Here is a 24332-nt window from a genome sequence, read left to right on the forward strand (position 1 = left end):
TGGAGCAGGAATTCTAGCATTCATTTTACAGAATCTTTTCAGCACCTTTTAAATGGATAACACATTTATTAAAAGTAACAAACTTTTATACAATTAGGTTGCCTCTTCCTATGAGCTATATGTACCAGTACACAGTAACAACCAAAGTCAACTCCATACAGTTTTCCATAGTGGTCTAAGCTCAGGTTCTGGTAGATGAAACTAGGTTTACTCAAACCTTATCTAGTGTATTGCATCAAAGTCTAGACTTAGTCATTTCCAATTTATTTGAAATAAAGTTGAAAATATCATGAAAATAAAAATACTTTTGATAGCAAGAATTTCTCCAAAAACAAGAGAAGCACAGTCTCAAGATAATAGTCATACATAAGCACAACTTGTATCAGAATCAGAATTAATAAATAAAATAGAGATTAAAGTGGCCGTAGGGATAAAGACCAAGTCAGTCACCTTATCGGATGAGATTAAATCAACCTCTGATTGATCTATTCCATTAGTGACATTGATAATGAAAAAATTGCTGAGAACATAAGGTACATCCATTCCTCCATTTTTAAATCCTTGAATTCCTTCAACATTTTTTGCCAGAACAATGATAAATATTAGTTTTCCCCATGAATTATCATTCCTTTCTTTATTGATAGTAAATCACCAACCAATGGTTGGGTTTGGTTGAAGAATGCTGTTGCTACTACAGTGTACTGTACCTGGTTTTGGATTTCAGATACAGAAATCAGAACAATTTTTGTTGTCTTAAATTGTTAGATTGTCACAAAAATCTTCCTTGCTAGCTGAGAGTCATCAATCCACTTCATTTCATATTGACCCTTAGCAAATGTCACCAGTTAAAAGTGTCTTCTTATCTGCTATCTGATTTAATGCAGCAGGAAGAAATCGATCCAGTTTGATTGCATGTTACATATACCTTGACAGTTCAGAATAATCAAATTTGCTTCGATGTACAATGTCACATTTTGGATGCAACTTTTTCCACAATAACTTTCTTTGTACAAAGTCTTTTGACTTCAGGCAAGTGTATGGTTTACAAAGATTTATTCAAGACAAAGAATTCTCGCACAAAAATATTATTTCAGAAATATTTCTTAGCAGATTAAGTCAACTTTTATTTTAGAGATACAAATCACATATTACAAGAAGAAATATTCCTTTTATCTGATTGAATGAAGCATTTTTTTCAAATTTGAATAATGATGCGTGGTGTCAGTCAGTACATGATTTCACACAGTGCTGGTCAGCAGTGCTTACTAGACTTGTCACTCTCACAGGTTTTCTGTCTGTTCATTGAAGCAAAGTTAAGTTGATATTTCATTAGTAAGCCTAATTTTTTTAGATGCATGTGAAAAGACTACAAGTACCATAGTTTGATTCAATTTTTTATTTACTTATATAGAGTTATTTCAACTGTTTCTTGGCATCTATCTTCATCTATATTCATTTCTTACATTGAGGAATTATATTCTATGATCAAGTCTATGATATCGATCTTCAAGTTCTTTGCTCCCTACATGTGACTGCATAGAAAACTCCTGTTCAGAATTGTGTCCCCAGAATTTTTATTTTCATGAATTTTGTTGGTAAAATTTAGAACACAAAATTTGTAAAACATTCAAAATAATTTGGCTAATTTCAGATTGGTTGTTATTTCCACATATTGTACCAATTTTGCAACACATTTACAAACTTAGTTATGTTGCCTCAACAGAACAAATTTTCGGTCACTGAATGTTTTGACAGTGAGAACATTGGATAACATTGCACAAGAGTTTGGACACGCTAATAGAAAAAACAACTGTTGCAAGAATAAAATCATTTGTAGAACATCAGATTCTCTTTTGGGATAAACAATCTTTCTTTATTCAGGAGAGGTAAACAGAATCAAAAGTCTGCGAGACCCTAACAGCAAGATGAGCAAATCAGAAGCAAATCCAATGGGAAGGATAGAATTAACAGACTCATCAGATGAAATTTATGAGAAGATAAAAAAATCGGTAACGGACTTTACTCCACATATCTTTTATGATTCTGATCAGCGTCCTGGTGTGTCCAATTTGATCCAGATTCATGCAGCTCTGACAGGTCAGTCTTGTGAGCAAATTGTTCAAGAAAGTGCAGGATTAGACAAAGTGGCATACAAAAGCAGGTTAGCAGAGATTGTGAATGAGACTCTAGCTCCGATTAGAACAGAAACAACACGTCTTTTGCAAGACAAACATTATATTAATACTGTGATGGACCAAGGCAGAAACAAGGCGAATATGATAGCTTCCAAAACATATAATCAGGTTAAGCAGTTGGTTGGATTTAGCTGACACTTTGGTCAGAGGAAGAATGCTAGGATAGAGAGAATTTTCAATTATCAGATTGAGTTTTTAATAAATGTGAATTAGCCATTTCTGTGTTTTTATCCCACATAATCAGGCTTTCATGTGTCACCTTGTAAAAAAAATTTTTTCTTGTTTCATTTAATCAAAGCTTTTATAATCCTTAAAGTCCTTAGGTAGAGAAAAATCACAGTATTTGGTGGGGTGGGTCCTAAGATAAAGGTCACTAGATCCCTAATTGTGATTTTGGTTTTGACATGCATCCAGTTTTCATCTGATGTTATGCTTTGGTAGTGGTTGCTCCCTGTTTAATTTGAGAGCTGGCAAGTCAGAAGTCAAGGTTACTGGAGCCTAAAGGTAAAATATGGAGGTGACTCAGATTCCAGAAAACCTTTTATCCATTTTGCTTATGAACTTGTGTAGTACCATTTATGAATTAATGCATGCAAAAATATTTCCTTCACTAAAATTGGAACATGCATTACCACCCTGACTACCTATATGGAAGTGTCACTATAGAGCCACAACACTCACTAAAGTAGAGACCATTGTGAAATTGATTTGTTAGATCATGAAATAATGAGTGATCTTAAAAATGCTGAAGTGACTAATGCTACTGTATAGCCATTGACGAGTTACAAAAGCTTGAAAGGTGACTATTGTTTTGGAAGAATTACCATATATACTCGCTTACAAGTTGAGATCATTTGCAAACAATATAGACCCAGATCTGCCAGCACATTATATGACAACAGATCTGGGTCTGTGCAGTTTGCAGTTGAACATAACTTTTAAGGAAGTACGGTATATATGGTGTGCCATAATACCGTGTAATTTTCTTCCCTTCTTATACTGGTCAGTAACAAAGAAAAAGAAAATTCTTTCTCTCAGAATGTTAAATAATAGCTCTAAAAATAAATTGAGATGATAAGAAGGAAAATCATTTAATTGTCACTCATCATCACGTTGTACCTTTCTCCTAATAATATTTCGTCAAGCTCTGTTTAATATTTGCTAATTGTAAAGCTCCTAATTGGATATAGTAAGAATGAGTACATGTGCTTCATACATTTTGTTTACCACAGTTTCAAGAGACAGATACTTTTTCTATTATTACCTTTCATTTCTGTCTTGCCACACCTTAGCATAAGTTTGATTTTGTGATCACTCTTGTGTCCATGTGCTTGTCGGCCTGTATATCTGTCCACACTGTAGATTAATGTCAGTGCTAAAGCTTTTCACTTTCCAATTATATTCCACCCTCTTCACATTTGGAATGTAGCTCCAGTATGTGCTTATCTTTAGTTGAAAAGATGCCATCATTTTATCCCCTTGTCAACATACATGGGAGAGGATACAGCATTTTATCCCGTTGTCAGCATAGATGGGAGAGGATACAGCATTTTATCCCCTTGTCAACATTGATGGGAGAGGATACAGTATTTTATCCCCTTCTCAACATAGATGGGAGAAGATACAGCATTTTATCCCCTTCTCAACATAGATGGGAGAGGATATAGCATTTTATCCCCTTGTCAGCATAGATGGGAGAGGATACAGCATTTTATCCCCTTGTCAACATAGATGGGAGGATACAGCATTTTATCCCCTTGTCAACATAGATGGGAGAGGATATAGCATTTTATCCCCTTGTCAACATATTATCCCCTTGTCAACATAGATGGGACAGGATATAGCATTTTATCCCCTTGTCAACATAGATGGGAGAGGATACAGCATTTTATCCCCTTGTCAACATAGATGGGAGAGGATACAGCATTTTATCCCCTTGTCAACATACATGGGAGAGGATATAGCATTTTATCCTCTTGTCAACATAGATGGGACAGGATATAGCGTTTTATCCCCTTGTCAACATAGATGGGAGAGAATATAGAATTTCATCCACTTAGTCATTTTTGTCATTTTCTTGTCATTCACATATTCATATTTTATTAATCTCTCAGTATCTTGGAACTTGTTGAACCTTTACTCATTAAAACATGAAGATGGATGAAGCTCTAGGAAAGAAACTCACCCATAGAATCAAAATTAGGTCACTATCACCAAATTTTCATGCTTATGCTTAAGTGACTTTTTCATTTTCAGCTATCATATTGTTTGGTATATGGCTGCATTGTAAGTTGAGTAATATACCTAATGCTGTTCACTGTGACAAAATTTTCATGACATATATTTTCAGATATCCGTTTGTTATACCTTCAATGTCTTGGACACTCTTTCACTTATTCTCATGAAAATTTGTATATGGACACAAGTCAAAGTGAGTAACCCAACCATTCCAAAAGTTGATTATTGTGATGTAAAATTTTGTTTCAGTGACTTGTGTATTTCAGCTACACTCCTGAACTTCTTAGACCCCAATTCACTAAATTCACGAAAATTCAGAAGCAGATGCATCCCAGTGAAAGTAATCGATCATACCAAATCAAATTCACTGTGACCAAAGTTTTCACAATTTAGTGACTTACGTATTTATAGCTATCCATTTGTCACACCCTCTATTCTTCAGCCCTATTTCACCTATACTCGGGGCCCCGAGTGGCCGAGTGGTCTAAAGCGCTTACCGTTCCGGATCACTGCCATCTCACCTCTGTCTGCGTGGGTTCGAGTCTAAGGCTCGGCTAGCGTGGGTACGTGGGAAAGCCTGCCAGTAGCTTCTCGTCGGTCGGTGGTTCTTCCCTGGGTTTTCCAGGGTTCTTCCTCCACCAATTATACTGGCCGCCATGTATAGCCTATCTTGTGCTGAAAATGGCGTTAAACCCTAGAACAACAACAATCACCTATACTCATGATTTCTCATGAAGATTGCTTCTCACAAAGAGCAGCTCAACATGTTAAAAGCTGGTTATTGTACCCTGATTTTGACACATGATTGAAATTTTTACTATTTTTCAGTCTTTTGTTTCTTACATCCACTATTACATCTAGACTAAATCAAACTTTGTTTTCACCATACAAAATTGATTTATAACAATTAGAATATTAAGTAATCACAAAACTCTTGATGATAGTTTCCTGTTGGCCACAATTTAATGTGTATTTTCTGTGTCGTTTTGGCCTAGAAATTAAAATAAATATTTCTGTTCTTGATCACATTCGTTCTGCCCATTTGTAGCACACACAAATATGTTGTTAGAAACAACTATTGCAGTAACAATGCTTTATATTCAGAGATTCTCATTTCGATCAACATCTGCCTGATAATATTTAGCATTGATTACATCTTTTAGAGATATGAGAACATGTGGTTATTTAGCTAACTTACTTTCAAAAACAACACATCACACACCATGTTTTCACCATCTTTGACAAACACTTAGCTGTGAGAATTACACAAATGTGTAAGTAATCCAATTTTAACATTTAATCGAGTATATAACGTATCGCACAATGCAACATCAACATCTGTATCAGACATATCAATGTCTTTTCTTTTCTCTTTCAAGGAAAGGACAGATTCTCAATACAGAATGGTCCCTCAATCTATCATTCATCAGATTTGCTTACAATTTAGGGAGTCCAATGATAGATCTTTTAGCGACTAGGTGAAATAACAATTTGCCCACTTTCATCTCTCCAGTACCGGATCCTGAGGCTTTGGCCGTCGACGCCCTTTCTATTATTTGGGAGGGTTTATGGGCCTTTGCCTCTCCCCCCCCCCCCACTGCAACAGCCTTTATTCTAAAATTATTCAGAATTCGAGGGACCAGAAGTGCAAACGAGTTTGATTGCCCCTCTCCGCTGGGACAAGACCTGTATCAACGGTCTACTCGATCTATCGATAGCTCTACCAAAGAAGATACTGGCCCGGCCGAATCTTCTATAACAGCCTCAGACCCAACAGTTCCCCTCAAGCCCTCTCTTTGTGGTTGAAGTGGATAAAATGCTCGGTATACTCCGATCGCCATGACAGAGAAGCCTCATAAAATCTCTGTTCATGAGATGAGACTAATCTCTACGATCCTTGCCTTTGACCGTAGTGTTTCTATCGAAGACATCGTCGAGGCCGTTGGCTGGCACATATAGTCGAACTTCTCAATATTGTATCTCTGAGACTTAGCTCCACAGCGACATACTCTGGGTCTGGTAGTCCCAGTCTCAGTCGCACACGCGTCTACCAGGCCCATCTGACATCAGCACATCCTTCCTTTTTTACGCCTCTGAGATCTATTATATACTTGGGTTGTGTATCTTCAACAGGATATGCCAACTACGTTTTTCACTTTGTCCCTCCTAGCATGTCTGACATAAGTGGTTAGAATTACTCATTAATGTATTTTAATCAAGGTACGACTAATTTGTTCCGATCGATCGTTGATGATTTAAAGAAGAAAGCAAATCAGAAATCCTAATTGCCTTCTTGTAGTAGAAATTTTGATGCATCTATTAATAGTCGCCCGAAGATACAACTCTTGTCATGATGTTTTTCAAATTATTTAAACTTGATTCCACACCACTGAAAAACATGAATTTTCCATACATTCTACAATGGTTTCACATGACATAAATACACGTATTCGTACATTCTACATTGAATCCACAATATAAAAACACGTATCCGTAAATTCTACATTGATTCTAAAGCACAGAATAATTTGTATTATCCGTACATTCTTCAAGATTCCACAGCATAGAAAAACACTTATTATCCATTTATTCCCTGTTTCCATCAACTCACTTAGCGTTCCTCCGTGCACAAAGGCTCCAAGTTGTACGAATCTAGCAGGACAGCAGCTGCAGGGCAGGTTTTCCCCTATTTGAACTGTTTTGCACACGCCCTGTCCTCAACAGTTTCGTACGTATGACCATTAAGACTAACTGGGCTTTCAAAAAACAAAATGATCGAATTTGTATTTAACTAAAAGTACTATTTTTGTAGACATAGACAAGTTATTTTATATGTGATGTACGTCACTATTTTGTGCGTACAACTAATTTAAGAGTTTATGTATTACATCGATGCTTCAATGTACTGTGACGTAAACTGAAGTCAAATTCTTCGTGTGATATTTTCTTTTATATTACAGTATTCCAACCACTTCCCTCGTGTACCACTCTTGTTTTCTGATCACTACTTGCACGATATATGTAAGAAGCATCCAGTAGGCCTACCACACATTATGCTAACAGTCTCGGTACATTTTCCTGTAATGTGCTGAGGCCTTAAATAACTTTCATAAAGGGAGTAACATGCAATAACAAAATTGCCCTCGTGATCAGCGAATGAAGATATTTATTTCTTTTGTTCCTTTTTATGAAGTGTAGCATGAAGTTCAAATCAGTTTTTGTTGACTGCCGTGACAATCTGACCCGTCTAGTCATTTTTACAGTATCTTAGATTTTGGATGTTCTGGATTTGTGATTTATTTATTTGGTTGTTTTTTTAAAAAGATGTGCAGTGTATTAAAGTTCACTGTTACATCAGAATTCTCATAATAAATACCAATGTCAATAAAAGAAGTTATGATACTGGCAGATTCCTATTTTTGACAATTACCGTTCTTCCCACGCCCACCAACCCACTATGAGCGTTTTAAAATGCTTTCATGATAAAATAATTATATTATCACTGGAAGCAATTCTTTGCAAAGTCGATACAAATTTGGCTTCGTGGAAATCTTAAATTACTCAATATTTATTGGAAACGTACAACACAAAAAGTACATTACACAATGACATGGAAACTATTATCTTTACTTATACTTGTCATCCGATCCTGTAACTTCGCGACAAATGTTCTGGAAAAGTATGGGCTGCTGAACTCTTATTATTTCTGACACCTGATACATAAGCAAGAAATTATAAATGTAATACCCATTCTTGACCTAGTCAAAATCGCTGGACCCGACTAAATTAGGCACAGGCTGCTAAAAATATAGCTGAATAAATTTCAGTTCCGTTGCAAATATCATTTAATCATGTCAAGCTTGTACTTGTATGTTCTTTGAATAGTGTTAAAAGTCATAGACACCTAAGACTAGCATTAGCTATGATGCTAAACAGACTACTAGCTTTGGAAATTGTTGCCAAACTGACTAATAGCATTAGCTATTGATGTCAGGCAGACTAATATCATGAGCTATTTATGCCAAATGGACTAATAGCATTAGCTATTAAGCCAAACAGACTAATATCATTAGCTATTGATGTCAAGCAGACTAATATCATGAGCTATTTATGCCAAATGGACTAATAACATTAGCTATTGAAGCCAAACAGACTATTGGCATTAGTTATTGATGTCAAGCAGACTAATATCATGAGTTATTTATGCCAAATGGACTAATAACATTAGCAATTAAAGCCAAACAGACTAATATCATCAGCTATTGATGCCAAACACAGAATAATATCATTAGATATTGATGCAAACCGACTAATAGCATTAGCTGTTGATATCATAGAGACTAATATCATGAGCTATTGATGCCATAGAGACTAATATCATGAGCTATTGATGCCAAACAGAATAATCGTATTAGTAAGACTATTTAGAACGCAAATATCTATCTAGGTTGTGCACCGCTAAACATTGCTTAACAAACTAACTCCAAATCATATACACTATTCCTATCTCCATTTTCAGAATATGAAGTCCGGGATAATTGCTCAAATAAATATTCTGAAAAAATTGACATAATTACAAAATTGAAAATGCGCGATTCGTTATAGATCGATCCATCAATTCTTCTAGAACGTCTCTTTATGCCGAAGCTAGTTGAGAAACTCTTGCACATCAAACCGAAGAGAAGAGATTATGCATAATGCATTCAGTTATAAATAATCAAGTACCTATCTATTTAAGCTATCTTCTTCCAACAATGGAGATAGGAATTATCCAATTACCGTCTACGTAACTCTTAAAGCATTAAGTCAATCGCCACCAGTCTCAATCTGCAATTGTTCTCACTGATAATATCCAAAATGCTTCTCAACCATTAAATAAACAAAAAATAAAATATCCGATATAATCCAAGTAACGGGCCATCACAGTAAACTCACATAAATATATCGCACTCTAAATTTAGACATGTATATAGTCCCTCAAATGCAGTCGTTACCGAGTGAGCTATGTTAACTCTCTGATGTGCGCATGTGGTTATCGTAATTAAGATGCTAAACACTGTCTTTATATTTATGCTGATTTAACACTCAGAGAATCCAGCTTTTTCGATCTAACATTCACTTCACTCCGCATGTCTCGCTAGGTTTAATTTTGAAAGGTGACGCCAAGCAAAATAATGAGACAAACTCTGTAATATTTCTAAATGTTCTGAAGTATTTCCACGAAACTAGTTGTTTCAGGTACATACAATTAACTTCTAAGTACTAAATCGATAAAATTATAGGAACTTGATACCAGTGGTTGTGGCCAGTAAATTGCCCTTTCAACCTTACAGCTCTCTCTCTTTCTCTCCATCACACCGTTTCTCTTTCTCTTTCCAGTTCATTGTCTCTCCTTTTACTTGTTGATTTACTTATTACAGGAAAATGTACCGAGACTTGTTCGTTTTGGTTTGAAATGTTACAATGTCTTTTAGTATATTTAATTTTAACTTATTTTTAAAATAGGCTCAAATGTGTGTGTGTGTATATGTGTGTGTGTGTGTGTATGTGTGAAGTGAATATCATATTTGGAACATTTTTGTATTTTTGGGAATTGATTTGGATGAGTTAGTAAATTTGTGCCCATCCCATATTGTTTAATAAAACGACAATAAAATATGTTTAAAATAAGAATATATAAAACAAGCAATTCTTGTATCAAAAGCACAAAAAAACTATGTTGTGTATGTTCAATTGTTTCATTGCATACTTCCATTTAACAGAGTTAAAGACGTTGCTTTCAGCAGGTGTTTTGTGGCATTTGCTTTAGCTTCTTGCTGTTAAACAGGGCGTACTCTGGTCTGTACCATAAAATATAGCCCTTCACCCAGAGTTCATGTGCTACTTTGTCAGTAGAAAATTAAATACAGGATATCAAAACAAAAGTAAACATTTTGCTGTGAATTATATGCTATATATTTTGAAGTTTATAAAATTAATAATGTAAAAATAATGAATTAGTTCCTCATCTAATGGACACATCTCAAACATGTCTAAAACTCCTTTTTTTATCTCTCCACCAGTAGAATGGTTCTCTAACTAAAACAGTCTTCCTATTTCCGATACATTTGACCTTTGAAACTGTGACTCTGGTTACTGCATAATATGAGGGGGGGTTTTTTCTTCTTTTTTTCTCGATATATTTTTAAATTAACGCATTCAATTTTAGCATAAATAAGTTTTCATAAAAGTGTTTAAGAGTGCTTTGAAGATTGTTATATACAGTTTTGACCGTCTTTGTGAATGTGTTAAGCATCAATTAAAAGACTTTATATTTTATAAAAGCTTAGGGGTATAAGATTAACGCTACGGCGGACTCTTTCGTGAGTTAAAAATCTCGTTTGAAATTTGTTTTAGGCCTGTGCAAATGAAATATACTCTCTCAGTCCCTACTGGTGCAAGTGATCTTGGTTGCCTTTAACTCAAATGAAAATAAAGTCATTTTGTCCTCTCTTTTTGTTTTGTGATGCTTTTTTTTTACAAAATTGACAGAAGACTCTACTTTGTCGTAAGTGGACCTTTATTCTGACTAGAAACGATTTAATAGACTAAAGACTATATCAAGAACAAACAAAATGTTTCTCATACCATTGAAGTGCCAGTCAACAGAAATAATGTACGTATGTTCTGTGCTGTTTGTACATTTTTTTTTTCAAATCTAATTATGCTCGTTAGAAGGATAGAGAAAAGAGACACACGTTGCGGGTTGATCTCATTCAGTTATAGAAATTTCCTGGCGAAAAATGTTTGTGACAGACTTGAAATTATCCATTTACTTCGCATCGTGTAAGTATTAATTGTTTTGTTCTCATTGAATCTGTAGCTTTGAGAATAAGAGACTCGAAGACGACTGTTCCGTTTAATACACCCGTGCATACATTATTTTCTTTACATCTGTGTATTGTCTCCCTCTTTCTCTTCCTTGTCCGAGAGGTACTCGGAAGCATTTTTAGCTGAAATCTTTTCCCCTTTGGCCTCTTCATAGGACATATGGGGAATTCCTTTCACCTGGAAGAGATATATTTTGTCTCAATAATGTTATTTTGAGCTACAATATTATATAAAATATAACATGATACCAAGCATATATCTCTGTTACAATATTATATTGTATATAGTGTGATATGCTAACTGCTGCTATAATTATTAGCGAATATATCTGCAACACTACTGTATTAACGATAGTCGGATACATTGCATATATCTCAACCACAGAAGCTAAAATTCAAATTTGTGATTTTGGCATTCGACTACTAAAGTGACGGCATCATTGCATTTGAACGAGATGATGTGTGTATTCGACCATTGGACAGTCCTGCATACCACTCTAATGTTGCGCAGAGCGTGTTGTCGAAACTATACAGCATGTGCTACCCTGTTCGAGTGCGACATAGCTGTCGCCGTCTCAGTTGAAAGCCAAAATCGAAAACTGGTATTTAACTCGTGAACATTAATGGAAAAAGAAATTGATGCAAGTATCTTATAGCATTCATGAAACGTTAAGTGCAACAGGCAAGATCCCTTGTCATTCGATCTCAAACAGGCTGCATCACTAAATGCTGGGATTTTATATATGCAATTATCTTCTTACTGAATCAATGTCTATACTGAAACATTAGTTTATGAAATTGGTTATAATCTTTTTACTATAACATTGTAAAGGAGAAAGTAAAGTTGTTATCTAATTTACGTTTTCAATATTCAAAATCACTGGCTTTTCCTTGTTTATTTTATAATTGTTTTGTCATTATTTTTTTCTTCTTCAAAGAACACATCATTATGTCATTGAAGTTAATTAGAAAATATAATCGTTATGCATTAAAACTAATCAGTCCACAACCTGTTTGAACATCTTTTTAAATCATTACAAGAATAAACATTAAGTAAATAGATTGGACGCGCATGTGTAAACACACGTTCCATCCATGATTGATGGGGCGCATGTTTACTGTTGACATGACAAACATTCGACAGGTGATTTGAGTTTAAAATGGTCATGAACAAGTCATGTATCTAGATATATGGAAGTCTAATATGACATATCATCAATCAGATGGGTCTAGGCAAAAACTTGATTCATTCGAGCAGACTTCCAGACCAATTTTAAACGGACCCACAGCCACGACTTCACAGACGTATACGTAGACATATATCGATACAAGCAATTGATGATTTTAAACTTTCTTACATAAAACATGATGATAGATTTGTCAGGTAACGTTTGTATATGTGCATAATATATCGTTTTCTTGTTTCAATTACGTTTTTGGGATCTCTGTTTATCATCAATTTATCCTAAAAAATACTAAAATTGATTACTATTGACATTCCAGAATAAATATAGATTTAGACAATAAAGATATCTGCTGTCTAAAAGTAAATCTTTTAAAACATTTTAATTATTTTTTTAAAAGTACAATATTTTCTTTAGTAAGGAGAACTAAATATTCTTCGAAAATTTTGCAATAAATGTACTACGTACACATTTTTGCTAACTAATGCGAAGTTTAATTATCCAAGTTTGCGAAATTTAAAACAAAAAATCAAGTTTCCAATCAGATTTCTTCGGTTACACTCTTTTATAAATTAAAACTTCCGTATTAGCGTCATGGAAATTTTGTCATGTCTGTTTATTTTCGGTTTAAGATTTCTGACCTTTCACGTAGTTTCGACACTACCTTATGGTCCAGGAAAATTGTCAATGAGAAATATAAATTTATTAGAGCATAAACAGACGCTAGATTTGACTAAGCATTGGTTACTGAAAACAAATTCAATGTAAAGACTAGTGTAATCAATGTTAAAACTACTCTTGCAATATCATCGAAATCTATTTTTAATTTTAATTAATATTATGTTTTCAAATGTAAAAGATATTAGCTTTAATGGTTTTTAATCCGAATAATAATTCTTAAAATTAGCACCAATGTTTACCCTACGAAATAAAGTGCAAATTAAGTTTAAATATTCGTTAACATCGTGTGTTTCATTCTAAATTCTTCACATAGAAGAAGTAAATCATGTGACAATTCGCAGAATGGGCAAGTAATGTTGCTACACACACAATATATTCCAAGAAGGACACTTAATTTCACTACAAGTGTATCCTTCATACCAATAATCACCTTGAAACCTATTCAGAGACTTGTTACGGCTTCGTTGTATGTTTAAAAGATGCTTTTCTCGCCCATCATATATTTACACTCTAAGAACCACAATACAAAGGTTGATGCTACGCTGCTTACAGCAGCATAATTGAAACTTTGAGTATCAAAAAGGAGATTTTATACCATATAAATAGATCTTATTTGTAAAAAAAATAATTGACTTGTGTTAAAATTTTTATATTAGAAAAAATTAAAAATTTAAACTTTACATAATGTCAAACTTTTGCAATGGAGTTCAGTTTTACTTAAAATATTCGATTTTAAAAAGAAAATATTCTTTTCTTAAGATTATGCAATGAAATATTAATTTGATACCATTAAATATAAGAAGAGGCTCCAGTGGACTTAATGGCGCTCATCTGGCGCGCACAAGTCTTAAAAACCAAACAAAGCAGTAATTATTTCAGGTACTCTCGCTTGAAATGCGTGATTATCCAACCGGTCGCTGTGATGGACAAAAGTCTGCTTGGAAGTCTCCAATAGCTCAACTTTAAAACATTGATGAATTTGCCAAATAAAATAGTTGTAAAAAGTTATATTCACGTTGGCAACGGAGTATTGGAGGAGATATGAAATATATATTTAAATTTTGTTGCTCCAGAAGCAGAACAACTTTAAGAGAAGCCTCTAAAAATGCAACTGATCTGAGAAAGAAAAAAAATGTCCCATGACATATTCCTAAAATGTTTGATGAAAATTGTCCCATTGGTTCTGGAGGGTGCGTTATATTTTTCACGTGGCTGCTAAAGAAGTGATACTGTTGGTAAAAAAAAAAAACAAGTCACCCCATAACACAATTTTGAATAAACATCTTGATGATTTTGTTAAATGAAATTAAGTACAAAAATGCGCAAATATTTCTATTAGACCTGAAACTCGACAACTCTCGTACACACAAAGCTGTTATTTTCTTTTAAATCACCGTATGGAATACAGATTTATCAGTCTTTCTGACCTGTTTTGCAAAGAAATATCAAGTACAAAATGCTTACACTGTATATTATTTCCACAGAATAAACATCGAGAGTTATGTGGTCTACAGTGTCAATGTAATGAATGTACCACTTATCACAGTAGTTATAGGTTCGATTCTTTATCAAAGCTTTATTGATCTGGGCCGGATCATGTCATGTGTTTTGGAGGGAGGGGGGTCCAAAAATTGTCAAACGGGTCCTGACTTTTCTCGAAAGGACACAAAGCAAGTTTCTGCGTGTCTATTTACTTAAATTGTACATAATAATAAACGTTCACATGAATAAAACGATGGTTAAATTGACTGTATGTTTGTGTGTGTACAATTTTTATTTTAGCCGGGGCTGGGTCGGAAACAAACCCAAGCCCAACCCCAACACCCCAATCTGGTCCTGTTCAATTTATTTCCAAGGATGAGAAAGGAGAGTTGCCGCAAAAGCTAAAGGTCTGATAAAAGGCTTCAGTGTCCTTACTAAGAGGTATATATTATGTCGATCCCCAGTCATGGAAAAAATGAAAGGAACTTCTGTCCCTGAAGTAGGCCATAGTGTCTAACAACACAACAGAAATCTTAAATTTGACTCACCTCATACACTGGCGGTGGCACGCCGATTGTGTAGATGCAGTCAATGGCGGAAGGCTTAGTTGGTTCCTTTGATAATTTCATCTTGTGTTTGAGTCGTCGCTTGCAGCAGCAGCAAATGAAGAGGGAGAAGACAAAAACGAGGACTAGAAATCCAATGCCGGAGCCAATGAGGATAGGGAAGTAAAAGTTCTTCATCTTGACTTCTTCGACCTTTACTTCCTGCTTAATGGCTTGGTGAACCGAGTCGCTAATCTCCTGCTCTGCCGCCTTGATCTCTGCTACTGCCTCGCCAGTTGTCTTACTCTCCTTAAGGACTGAAGAATAAAGTATGAAAATTAATTATACCATGTCAGACATGCTCGGTGTTGTTATTCTGATCCCCTTCCACTGTCCTCTAATCGCTCTTATTAATGATGGTCAACTGAGTAATCAAAGAATATTTGGAAAAGAAAATGTAAAAATTACTAAAAGCCTTCAATGTGAAGGCTGATAGGTTTCTCAACGTTAAAAAGTGAATGCGCAATGAACATTGTCATATCTGCCAACACTTTATTTATATTTAAGCTTGCAACATCGCAACTTAAAGAGCTACATATCTAAATCATAATACCAAAGCTTTATTTTAATATTAACAGCTGTTATTCGCAAGCAGCAGACATTTTCAGAATGGATAACATGAATGAATTCAATCTTTAATTCAGAAAAGTATTTCAGTAAAATTCGGAAAGAAATTCCTTAGTATCACCCTCACAAAAATAACCTATTCTTATTCTTTATTATTAATATACTTTCAAAACACAAACACACGCACACACACAATCCAACCCCTTCCTAACAAATTCACACAAAATTAGTACAACACACGTATGAACTATTCACATCTATATACTTTCCAGCTTTGCCACAGTCATAATAACAAAAACAATCTTTACCTATCTCATAGCGTACCATGGCCATGATTAATCAATCATCATCATCAAAATCATCATCATCATCTTGTTCTTTTTCCTTACCTTATTTCTTAAGCTTATCATGAGCTCCATTACACAAGCATATCAAACCACTGCAATATATAGGAAAACTACTACATTGACCTACCGTCCAGTGCTGCCATAGCTGTTTTGCTATCAACAGTCTGTGGAGCTTGTTTGACGTTTTCAGTTCCCGCAACTGTGGTTTCACTTTGTGTTTGGCTGGGCGGCTCACCATCCTGTGTCGTTACTAGAAGAGAACCAACAATATTTGGCGAAATGTTCTTTCACATCCTCTACTCAGAGGAGTATACTATCGCACATGTTTATTAATACCCAATTAAAAAATCGGCTATAAGTTATTGTGAGACCTCGCAATTTCAAGTACTAGTACTGACTTTGTCCTAAGTATTACATTCATGGCAATGTAAATCACACACACACACACACACACACACACACACGATCGATTGCAATGGGCTCAAACGCAAATCCTCGTCTTTTGTTTGCTCTATATACCAAACCTATACCCCAACATTCCACTATCGTTATTCAATCTACTCCCTAGACAGTGACTGAGTGTTCATTATTCAAAATCATAACACAAAATCCGTTGCATATTTGGTGCATCTTCCTGCTACAAGTTCATACGTTATCTGTGATTAGAGTATATTTCAAATTATCTGCCACTGTTATTGAAATCTGTGTACAACTGACCGTTGAATTCGTACCAGGAACTCCAGGCGTGGGAGCCCAGAATGAAACCCCTTTGCAGATTGCTACCTCAATGGTACCATAACTGAAAAACTACGTGAATGTCCACTCAAAGGTATAGGAGATGTGGCAACTGACAGCTGGACGGACAGACGCAGGGCATCACAGCATCCATCATCACAATAAAGAAACGAATACCTGTGTTTTGCCCCGGGCTCCGCTTCAGAATTTAGTGTAACTCCTTATGAAATTCACTGGTTACAAAAGAATACATTTGACAGATTTGTGTCATGTACACTTTTTTTCCCGATGGCGCGCTAATAGGAGCCGACAAGATATTGTTTACCCCTAATCTGGACCACAACGGTATCTACCCAAACTATTTATTTTCTTTACTCCATTAAAACAATATTTTACCGCAACGTTTATAGCTTAGTCCACTCTGCCTACTGGCAACATAAACAGTGCAAGAAACGGTTTTCAAAACACCCAACGAGAATTATGCAGATCAACATGAAACAAGACTGGTGTCTTTAGAACTAAGGTCCTTCTATGAAAACAAGGAGGAATGTAATCAACCTATTGTATGCTTATTCATATGTATGTTCTGTTTAACAGTACGAGGTCAATCAGCTTAATTAAATTTAGTATGATATCCCACACCTTGTCTGAAACAAATCTCACCTGTCACTTCCTCAATGTTGCACATGTTGACGAAAGTGTCCGTTGTCTTGGTCATCATATCTCTGGCATGGAAGGCCTCTGGTCCGTCCTGGCATTCCTTCATTCCGTCGAGGATACAGCTGTTTATTGTCTCCCTCTGGCTGCAAACAAAGTCCCAACGAAGATATATCAGGTTGAATACATTGAAGAATTTTGCATATGGCGGTTGACCTCATATTTTCAGATGTTTTAACATTATCCTGCTCAATTGCCTTTTTATTCCTCTTTTGGCTGAAGATTCTCTTCTGGAGTGAAGGTGATTTTGACTCTTATGTTCGAACTGATACCATATGTTTTAAAGAAGATACAACCCGTCAATGTAGCAACTCTGTCTGCCTCTGTCTGTCTGTCTGTCTGTCTGTCTCTGTCTCTCTCTCTCTCTCTCTCTCATGAGCATAAAGTATCGCTTAATCGACCAAAACATGGCCTATAGTAACGTTCTCTGCTACAAAACCTGATATGACATCACATTTGATCATTCCCATTTATTTTGTAAGAGGACAAAAACCTGTCTCCTGAGATCAGATCAACTTCCAAACGCTAAATATCTTTCCTACTCCCATCGGTGGTCTTACCTGCAAAGAGTGCTGAGTGTCTCCTCTCCAAAGGTGTCGAAAGGTGTCATAATATCAGGTAGATCAATCTTAGCACTGGCCATACACTTCTTCATTGTGGAGGACAATACCTCCATACAGGACCGTGGAGTTGTTTCGGCCTCGCCTGGAATATCCAGATTTGTATCACAAGGTAAATATCAATTTGCAGTTTTTGCATTCGACTCAGAAGGTAAGAACTCTGTTGCATTCAGCAGTGTAGTCTCACATTTAACTGTGAATGGGACATAGCATACAATCAGTGGCGGTTTTAGGGTAGTGCGGACCTAATGCAAAATGAGGACAATGGGACCCGAAAATCTAATTTCTATATCACTGAATAAATTCCGTAAAGTATTCATAGAAAAATAGAGGTTTGTTTTCAAAATCAAATGTGTTTTTAAATAATTTGATTTAATTTATAATCCGTTTTTTTTTTAAAATCCAAACTGTTCGGGTCCACCTTTCGCACCTCGTTACGGCCACTATTCATGCAATATGATCTCTTGTATTTACGGCAACATGTTATTTACTGAGCATAAATTCTTAAATAATATACATATACCCACGACCTTGTGTGCTCAGTGGTCATTTAACTAAGTCATCAAAAACGGAATGTTTTCCTGCACATTATTAAGTCTTAAAACCAGTCTGTGGCTGGACTGATCTTTTTCATTCCAAAGACTGTTTTACAGAACACTTTCGTACGTTTTAATGAAAGTTTTAATATAGGTTGCTATATAGTTTAATGAGCCAAAACAATGTCATAATTGAAATTTAACCAGCACATTATCAATCAACAAAAATGAAAGACAAATTGTTGTTTTCCTTCGGTGTGTGTGTGTGTGTGTGTGTGTGTGAGAGAGAGAGAGAGAGAGAGAGAGAGAATCTAACCTGAGCTGAAATTATCTAACATTATCTTTGGTGCTTCGTTGGTGTCCACGTTCATCTCGAGCACTGACACTGGTGCTGCCTCTGACTCCGCGCTCTGGCTGCTCATGCTTGCCTTCTGAACCATTTGGGTCTCGGGGTTAGAAAAAGGTGATGGCTTTTTAATCAGACCAAAAGGAGAGGTGCCCAAACTACCAAGGCTTGGTCGAGGACGGTTCAAAAAGAATGGTCCAGGTTGCTGCATATGATGCATTGGATGAAAAGGGTTTCTGACGGGGAATTGTGGAAATGGGAACGATTCTCTTGGCATCATTGGAGGCACGGATGGTACTTCCAACTGTGGTTGCCGGGCTGGAATTTCAGGGAATGGTTTGTTTTGATCGTGTGTAGGGAAATGTGCGGGTATCTGTGGTGTGGGAAGTAAGTTAATTCTACCTTTCATTGTCTCCTCTGGTTTATGTTGCTGCTGATCATTACCATGCATAAGAGACATATGATGTCCCATCCCTTGGTTGATACTCGTGGTATCTGGACGGATCTGATTTTGAAGAAGATTAATTCTTGACATTGCTGCTGACATAGCCATTGGGTTGGATCTTAAGAGGGCGATTCTACGGCGAACCATATCCATAATAGGAGAGCTGATCGAAGATCGGACCAAAAAGATCGGTCTTTCGCGTGGCCTCGTGAATGCGTTTCTATTTCTAAGTGCCGCTACTCTCCTCATGTAATTGAGTCTACTCATCAAGAGATAGACAGGCGAGAAGGGGAACGGACGGGGCTGCATGGGACTTCGCATATTTCCTAACTGTGATTCCATTTCTGGCTGTTGGGCTAACATCATATTCTGAGTTGGTTGCCACATACCCATAGGCTGGTTGGAAGTGAGTGCAATCTGTCTCGCCATATTTACTTGCATTGGAGTCTGGGTCGGCATTGCTATTTTCTGGATATTTGCCTGGTCTGCCGCTGGAAATAAGGAAAACTTAAATAAAACCCAAACTATTTTATTGATGCAATATCCCCTCCCCCAAATTGAAAAAACAAGTACACACCACTCTACTGTCAAGGCAATTAATTGAATATCTATAAATGTATAGGATGTAAATTCTGTTCGCTAGTTAGCGTATCAAAAAAGGTCACTCAAACAACTGCATTGTGAAATTTTACATCTACGTTATAAAGAAAACATTGCCTCTGAGGCGTCAATGTAATGAATTGTATATGCTCGGTGCTGTGAACATGACGTGGACTAATTCAAATTGTTTTTATTATTTTCAAATACATCTTTAATTTGACTGGACTGAAATTAAATACTTAAGAGGAAAATTGACTTGTAGAAACTCCGATGGGTTGGACATTATTTACCGATGCTGCAGTGGCCCCACTTATCCACTGTCCATCCAGGGCAACAAGACTGTACGCGGAAATAACGGACATATGGGACACGGAAATAACTTTCACATAATGGTCCTTGGGGTCTGAAAAGAAAACAACAAATATGTGTAAAACGTTTAGTAGTTAAAATCGAAGGGAATATATTATCAAAAAGGTATCCCTGTCTGCAATCATCAGCATTTACCTGTCGAAAAAGCTTGATTCAATGTAATAAATATTTATATATGCTGTTTAATGTATAGATGGAGAATTTTATGACAGTTTGTTTTCCTAATACATATATCAGCTCTGCATCAAATTAGAATTCTTAGAATCAGATAGATAGATAGATAGATAGTGTGTGTGTGTGTGTGTGTGTGTGTGTGTGTGTCCACGGTCGGTAGTAATGGCGCAAGGCCGGCTATTTTCACATGAGATAGGCAGAATACAATTGTATGTGAACCAGTATAATAGAATGTAAATCTATAACGTTGTCCACATGCATATGTCACGTTCGTTACTTTTTTTGTTAATTAATGTCATCATCTTTAATTCATGCAATTATCAAATTCAAAATCTACATCACTTGTTTGGGAAATGAATCGAGAAAGGTATTCGTTTACATGCGTACCAAAGTTCAGTCACATGAATATTTTTGCATAAAAATCCAAATATCTAAGATTAAGTTTGTAAATGTAACAAGTCATGGTAGTTGAAATCCTATTTAACCGAAAAATCCATGTAATGGAATTTCTATTTGTTAGCTTCATTTGTTGAATGACTTGTTTCATACTCTTAAGACAATGATATTTTGACTAGACAGCATTTATAAGGAGCTTTCGTTATAAATGGACCGCATACATGATGACCTGTTTGGCGTATGTACTCATTGTTCCAGAAAGAGCAGGGTATGCCCTATATAAACACTCCGCATAAAGTAACGACTGGTTTATCGTGATACGGTATACTACGATATGAGCAACGTTCAATGCGTTAATCTTACTTGATTAATTATACCACTGTTCTGTTCTTTATATGAATCGATTATACTATGTAACTGTTATGGGATAATATAGAATTGAACTAAATCAAGTAATAAACATTTAGTTTGAATGAACTACACAACCTAGTAGGTAATAAGAATGTCTCCTTTGCAGAAAGCGTTTCGCAAAATAACAATTTGAAGAGATCTTCATAAAAACATCAGTGCTTATTTACAATTTACAGAAAACACCTTTCAACATATAAAACTAAACCCGTAAATGTCCGAACCTCAGTATGTTGGGTATTGCTTTAATTTGGGTAACTTTTTTACTTTGGGTACGTTTTGGCTTGGGGGTACGTTTTGACTTGAGTACGTTTTGACTTGGGTACGTTTCAGTTTGGGTATGTTTACGGTTTGGTGACGTTTTGACCTATTTCCATCTGCATAAAGATATCAACATATTTTACGGTCAACATAAGCGATAATCAAGATAGAAACAATTTAGTACAAACAAGAATTAAGCCTAAAATTAAAACACCAAATAGTCTTGGTAGTTTTCCTCTTTCTGTCTTTTCGTGTTATTTCCCGTATAATAAAATTCATTAAAATTTATTAGTATTCGCAGGAAATATTAACGTAAATACATCACTAGTCAGAGAGTGTCTTTGGGCTAAACACGAGAATTAGGTTGTTGACCAGAGTATATTGTTTTTCTTGTTCTTCTCACTATAAAGCCAGTAATCTTGTTTCGAAAACTGTCAAGAATCTCGTTCTCGGGCTTAGGACCCATACCACCTTAAAGGCGGAAGTAGACAAGAAGAAAGGAGTCCTAGCCTTGATGAGCCATAATATTGTTCAGAGATCAACTCGAATTAGCACATGCAAGCTCAGGAGCAAGCTAGAACATACGAGAACGTCTTCTTGGTGTTTGAGCGAAATCCCAGAACATGCTGCTTAAGGACAGACAGAATATCCTTGACATACCCTTGATAAGCCCGGATGATCGGTACACCATGAATGCGTCGGTTGCACGGGTATCCCAGCAACTGTGTTAGGAAGAATGTGTTGCGAACCAGTCTGAAACATTTGTTGTCAATGCCCTGACGAAGTCCATTGGCTCCTGGATTGTTGCGCACGATTTGAACTTGTCTGTAAAAAAAGAGAGAGATTTAATAATAAGCAATAAGATTGAATACAGCAGCAGCAATGCGGACATCGGTCAGTTACTTATCCTTGATTTTGAAGGCGGCTCTTTAATCAGGTAGGTCTCACGCAATTCCGTTTTACTTCGCCTATGTTCAACCGATACTCATGACTTTATAAAAAGTACTAGTCGTGCCTCAATGAAAAGGCTAATTATCTATATTACAAACTCGTGCTTCAACGAAAAGCGAACTGCCTAAATGATAGTCATTGCATTAAAAAGTATGGTCAAATTGATCAATAAAAACAGGCCCGGTCCTAGGGCAAGGCGAACACGGCAACCGCCTTGGGCCACGCGCTTTCAGGAAATCAACCCCACAATGCAGTTTTGTTTGCTAGGGGCCCCGCTCATCGCTTGCTTCCTTGGTCCCCGCTCATCCTAGGGCCGGGCCTGAATCAAAATGTGCCTGTTTTTTTTTTTTTGTTCAGATAACTATATATGTCCGTATACGATCTTTAAACAAAATTTCTTTTATCGTGTATTGTGTGTCTTTGGTGTGCAAAGTGTTGTAAATAACAGGAGGGGAGGGGCAGGAGGAAGAGGGGGAGTTGTTTTGAGAGAAAAAATCGACCCCCTCACACGGTGAAATAGTATTCTTGATGTGATTTGTAGAATAAAATAAAAACAATTATAACTATAAATTAGATGGAAAAAAAAATCTTCGTGTTAACAAAAAATGTAACACACTGGTTCAAAAGAAAATTCCAAGCTTCACCCCATCACACCCCAACCCGAAAAGTAAATGGTCAATCCCTAAAAGGTCTGTCGGTTAGGTGAGGGGCCATCTGCTTTAAGGGTCCCATTTAAGGAATTTAATGTACCCAGCCACATTATATACCATACATCAATTGGTCTAAGGATTCAAAGATTAATCGCTATCACCCCAACTCCCCATGTAAAACTACCCCATACCAAGAAATGATAAAGTATCCACAAATAACTGGTCATATTTTAAGATATATACTGATTTTCTCAGTGTTTTCATGCAAAGCAGTCTACTTCTGCTCGATGTTCAGGCTATTGATAGTTAAGTTTTAGCTACTTCCTTTACTTGTGGTTTTATGTCAAATCCTTGTAGATCATGCATTATGTTCTAAAAAGCAAGTGAAGTACAGGAAAATTACTATCGTCTCTTTATGTAACATACGATGAGTAAACAAACGTCGATCTATTATTTTCAATATTAAATTCGTTTGAAAAGATGCATTGTTATTTACTATGGGATATATCACATCTGCTGCCTAGTTATGAATACATACTTATGTTTTGTCCTATAGTTAAGGGGTATATGACATTAGAGTAGGTGTGACAAGCGGTACCACTCTTGTGCGACAAGCGGTACCGCTCTAGTGTGACAAGCGGTACCGCTCTTTAATATAACGATGGTTCTGTAGTACGGCCATAGACATCAGATTATCATCGCTCAAATTTGTAACAAAGTTTAGTCAGTAATGTCTCATCTTATCCAGCATGTGATAATTGGATTACATTTTGAGGATTATCGTACATTTTCATCACGTTCTACTATTTTATATTTTGTACGTTCTCACGATTTTAACGTTAAACATAATTTTTACATTTGTTTATAGCAGTTGATTCTAAAGAATATTGCATGTGTATTCCTTCAATTCCTACAAAAAGGAAACGAGTCTGGCGGGAATATGACACAAAAAAGCA

General features: G+C 36.0%; 2 protein-coding genes across 2 annotated transcripts in view; one reads left to right on the forward strand and one right to left on the reverse strand.

Annotated features, from left to right (window-relative positions):
- Positions 1-2411, forward strand: part of LOC149773572 (tryptophan--tRNA ligase, mitochondrial-like) — a 29377-nt gene extending 26966 nt beyond the window's left edge. Inside the window, exon 7 of the mRNA XM_089946310.1 lies at positions 1882-2411. Coding sequence (XP_089802436.1) covers positions 1882-2330 — 449 coding nt within the window. The 3' untranslated portion in view covers positions 2331-2411. The remainder of the gene's footprint in view (positions 1-1881) is intronic.
- An 8563-nt stretch (positions 2412-10974) lies between these two features.
- Positions 10975-24332, reverse strand: part of LOC149773573 (uncharacterized) — a 28668-nt gene continuing 15310 nt past the window's right edge. Inside the window, exons 2-9 of the mRNA XM_089946309.1 lie at positions 22436-22600; positions 20458-20570; positions 19093-20058; positions 18181-18325; positions 17567-17706; positions 16296-16418; positions 15198-15511; positions 10975-11480 (exon numbers count right to left, since the gene is read on the reverse strand). Coding sequence (XP_089802435.1) covers positions 11361-11480; positions 15198-15511; positions 16296-16418; positions 17567-17706; positions 18181-18325; positions 19093-20058; positions 20458-20570; positions 22436-22600 — 2086 coding nt within the window. The 3' untranslated portion in view covers positions 10975-11360. The remainder of the gene's footprint in view (positions 11481-15197; positions 15512-16295; positions 16419-17566; positions 17707-18180; positions 18326-19092; positions 20059-20457; positions 20571-22435; positions 22601-24332) is intronic.

The sequence above is a fragment of the Sinohyriopsis cumingii genome, unplaced genomic scaffold, assembly GCF_028554795.1.
Source record: "Sinohyriopsis cumingii isolate HCF-2022 unplaced genomic scaffold, ASM2855479v2 utg000624l, whole genome shotgun sequence".
NCBI lineage: Eukaryota > Metazoa > Mollusca > Bivalvia > Unionida > Unionidae > Sinohyriopsis > Sinohyriopsis cumingii.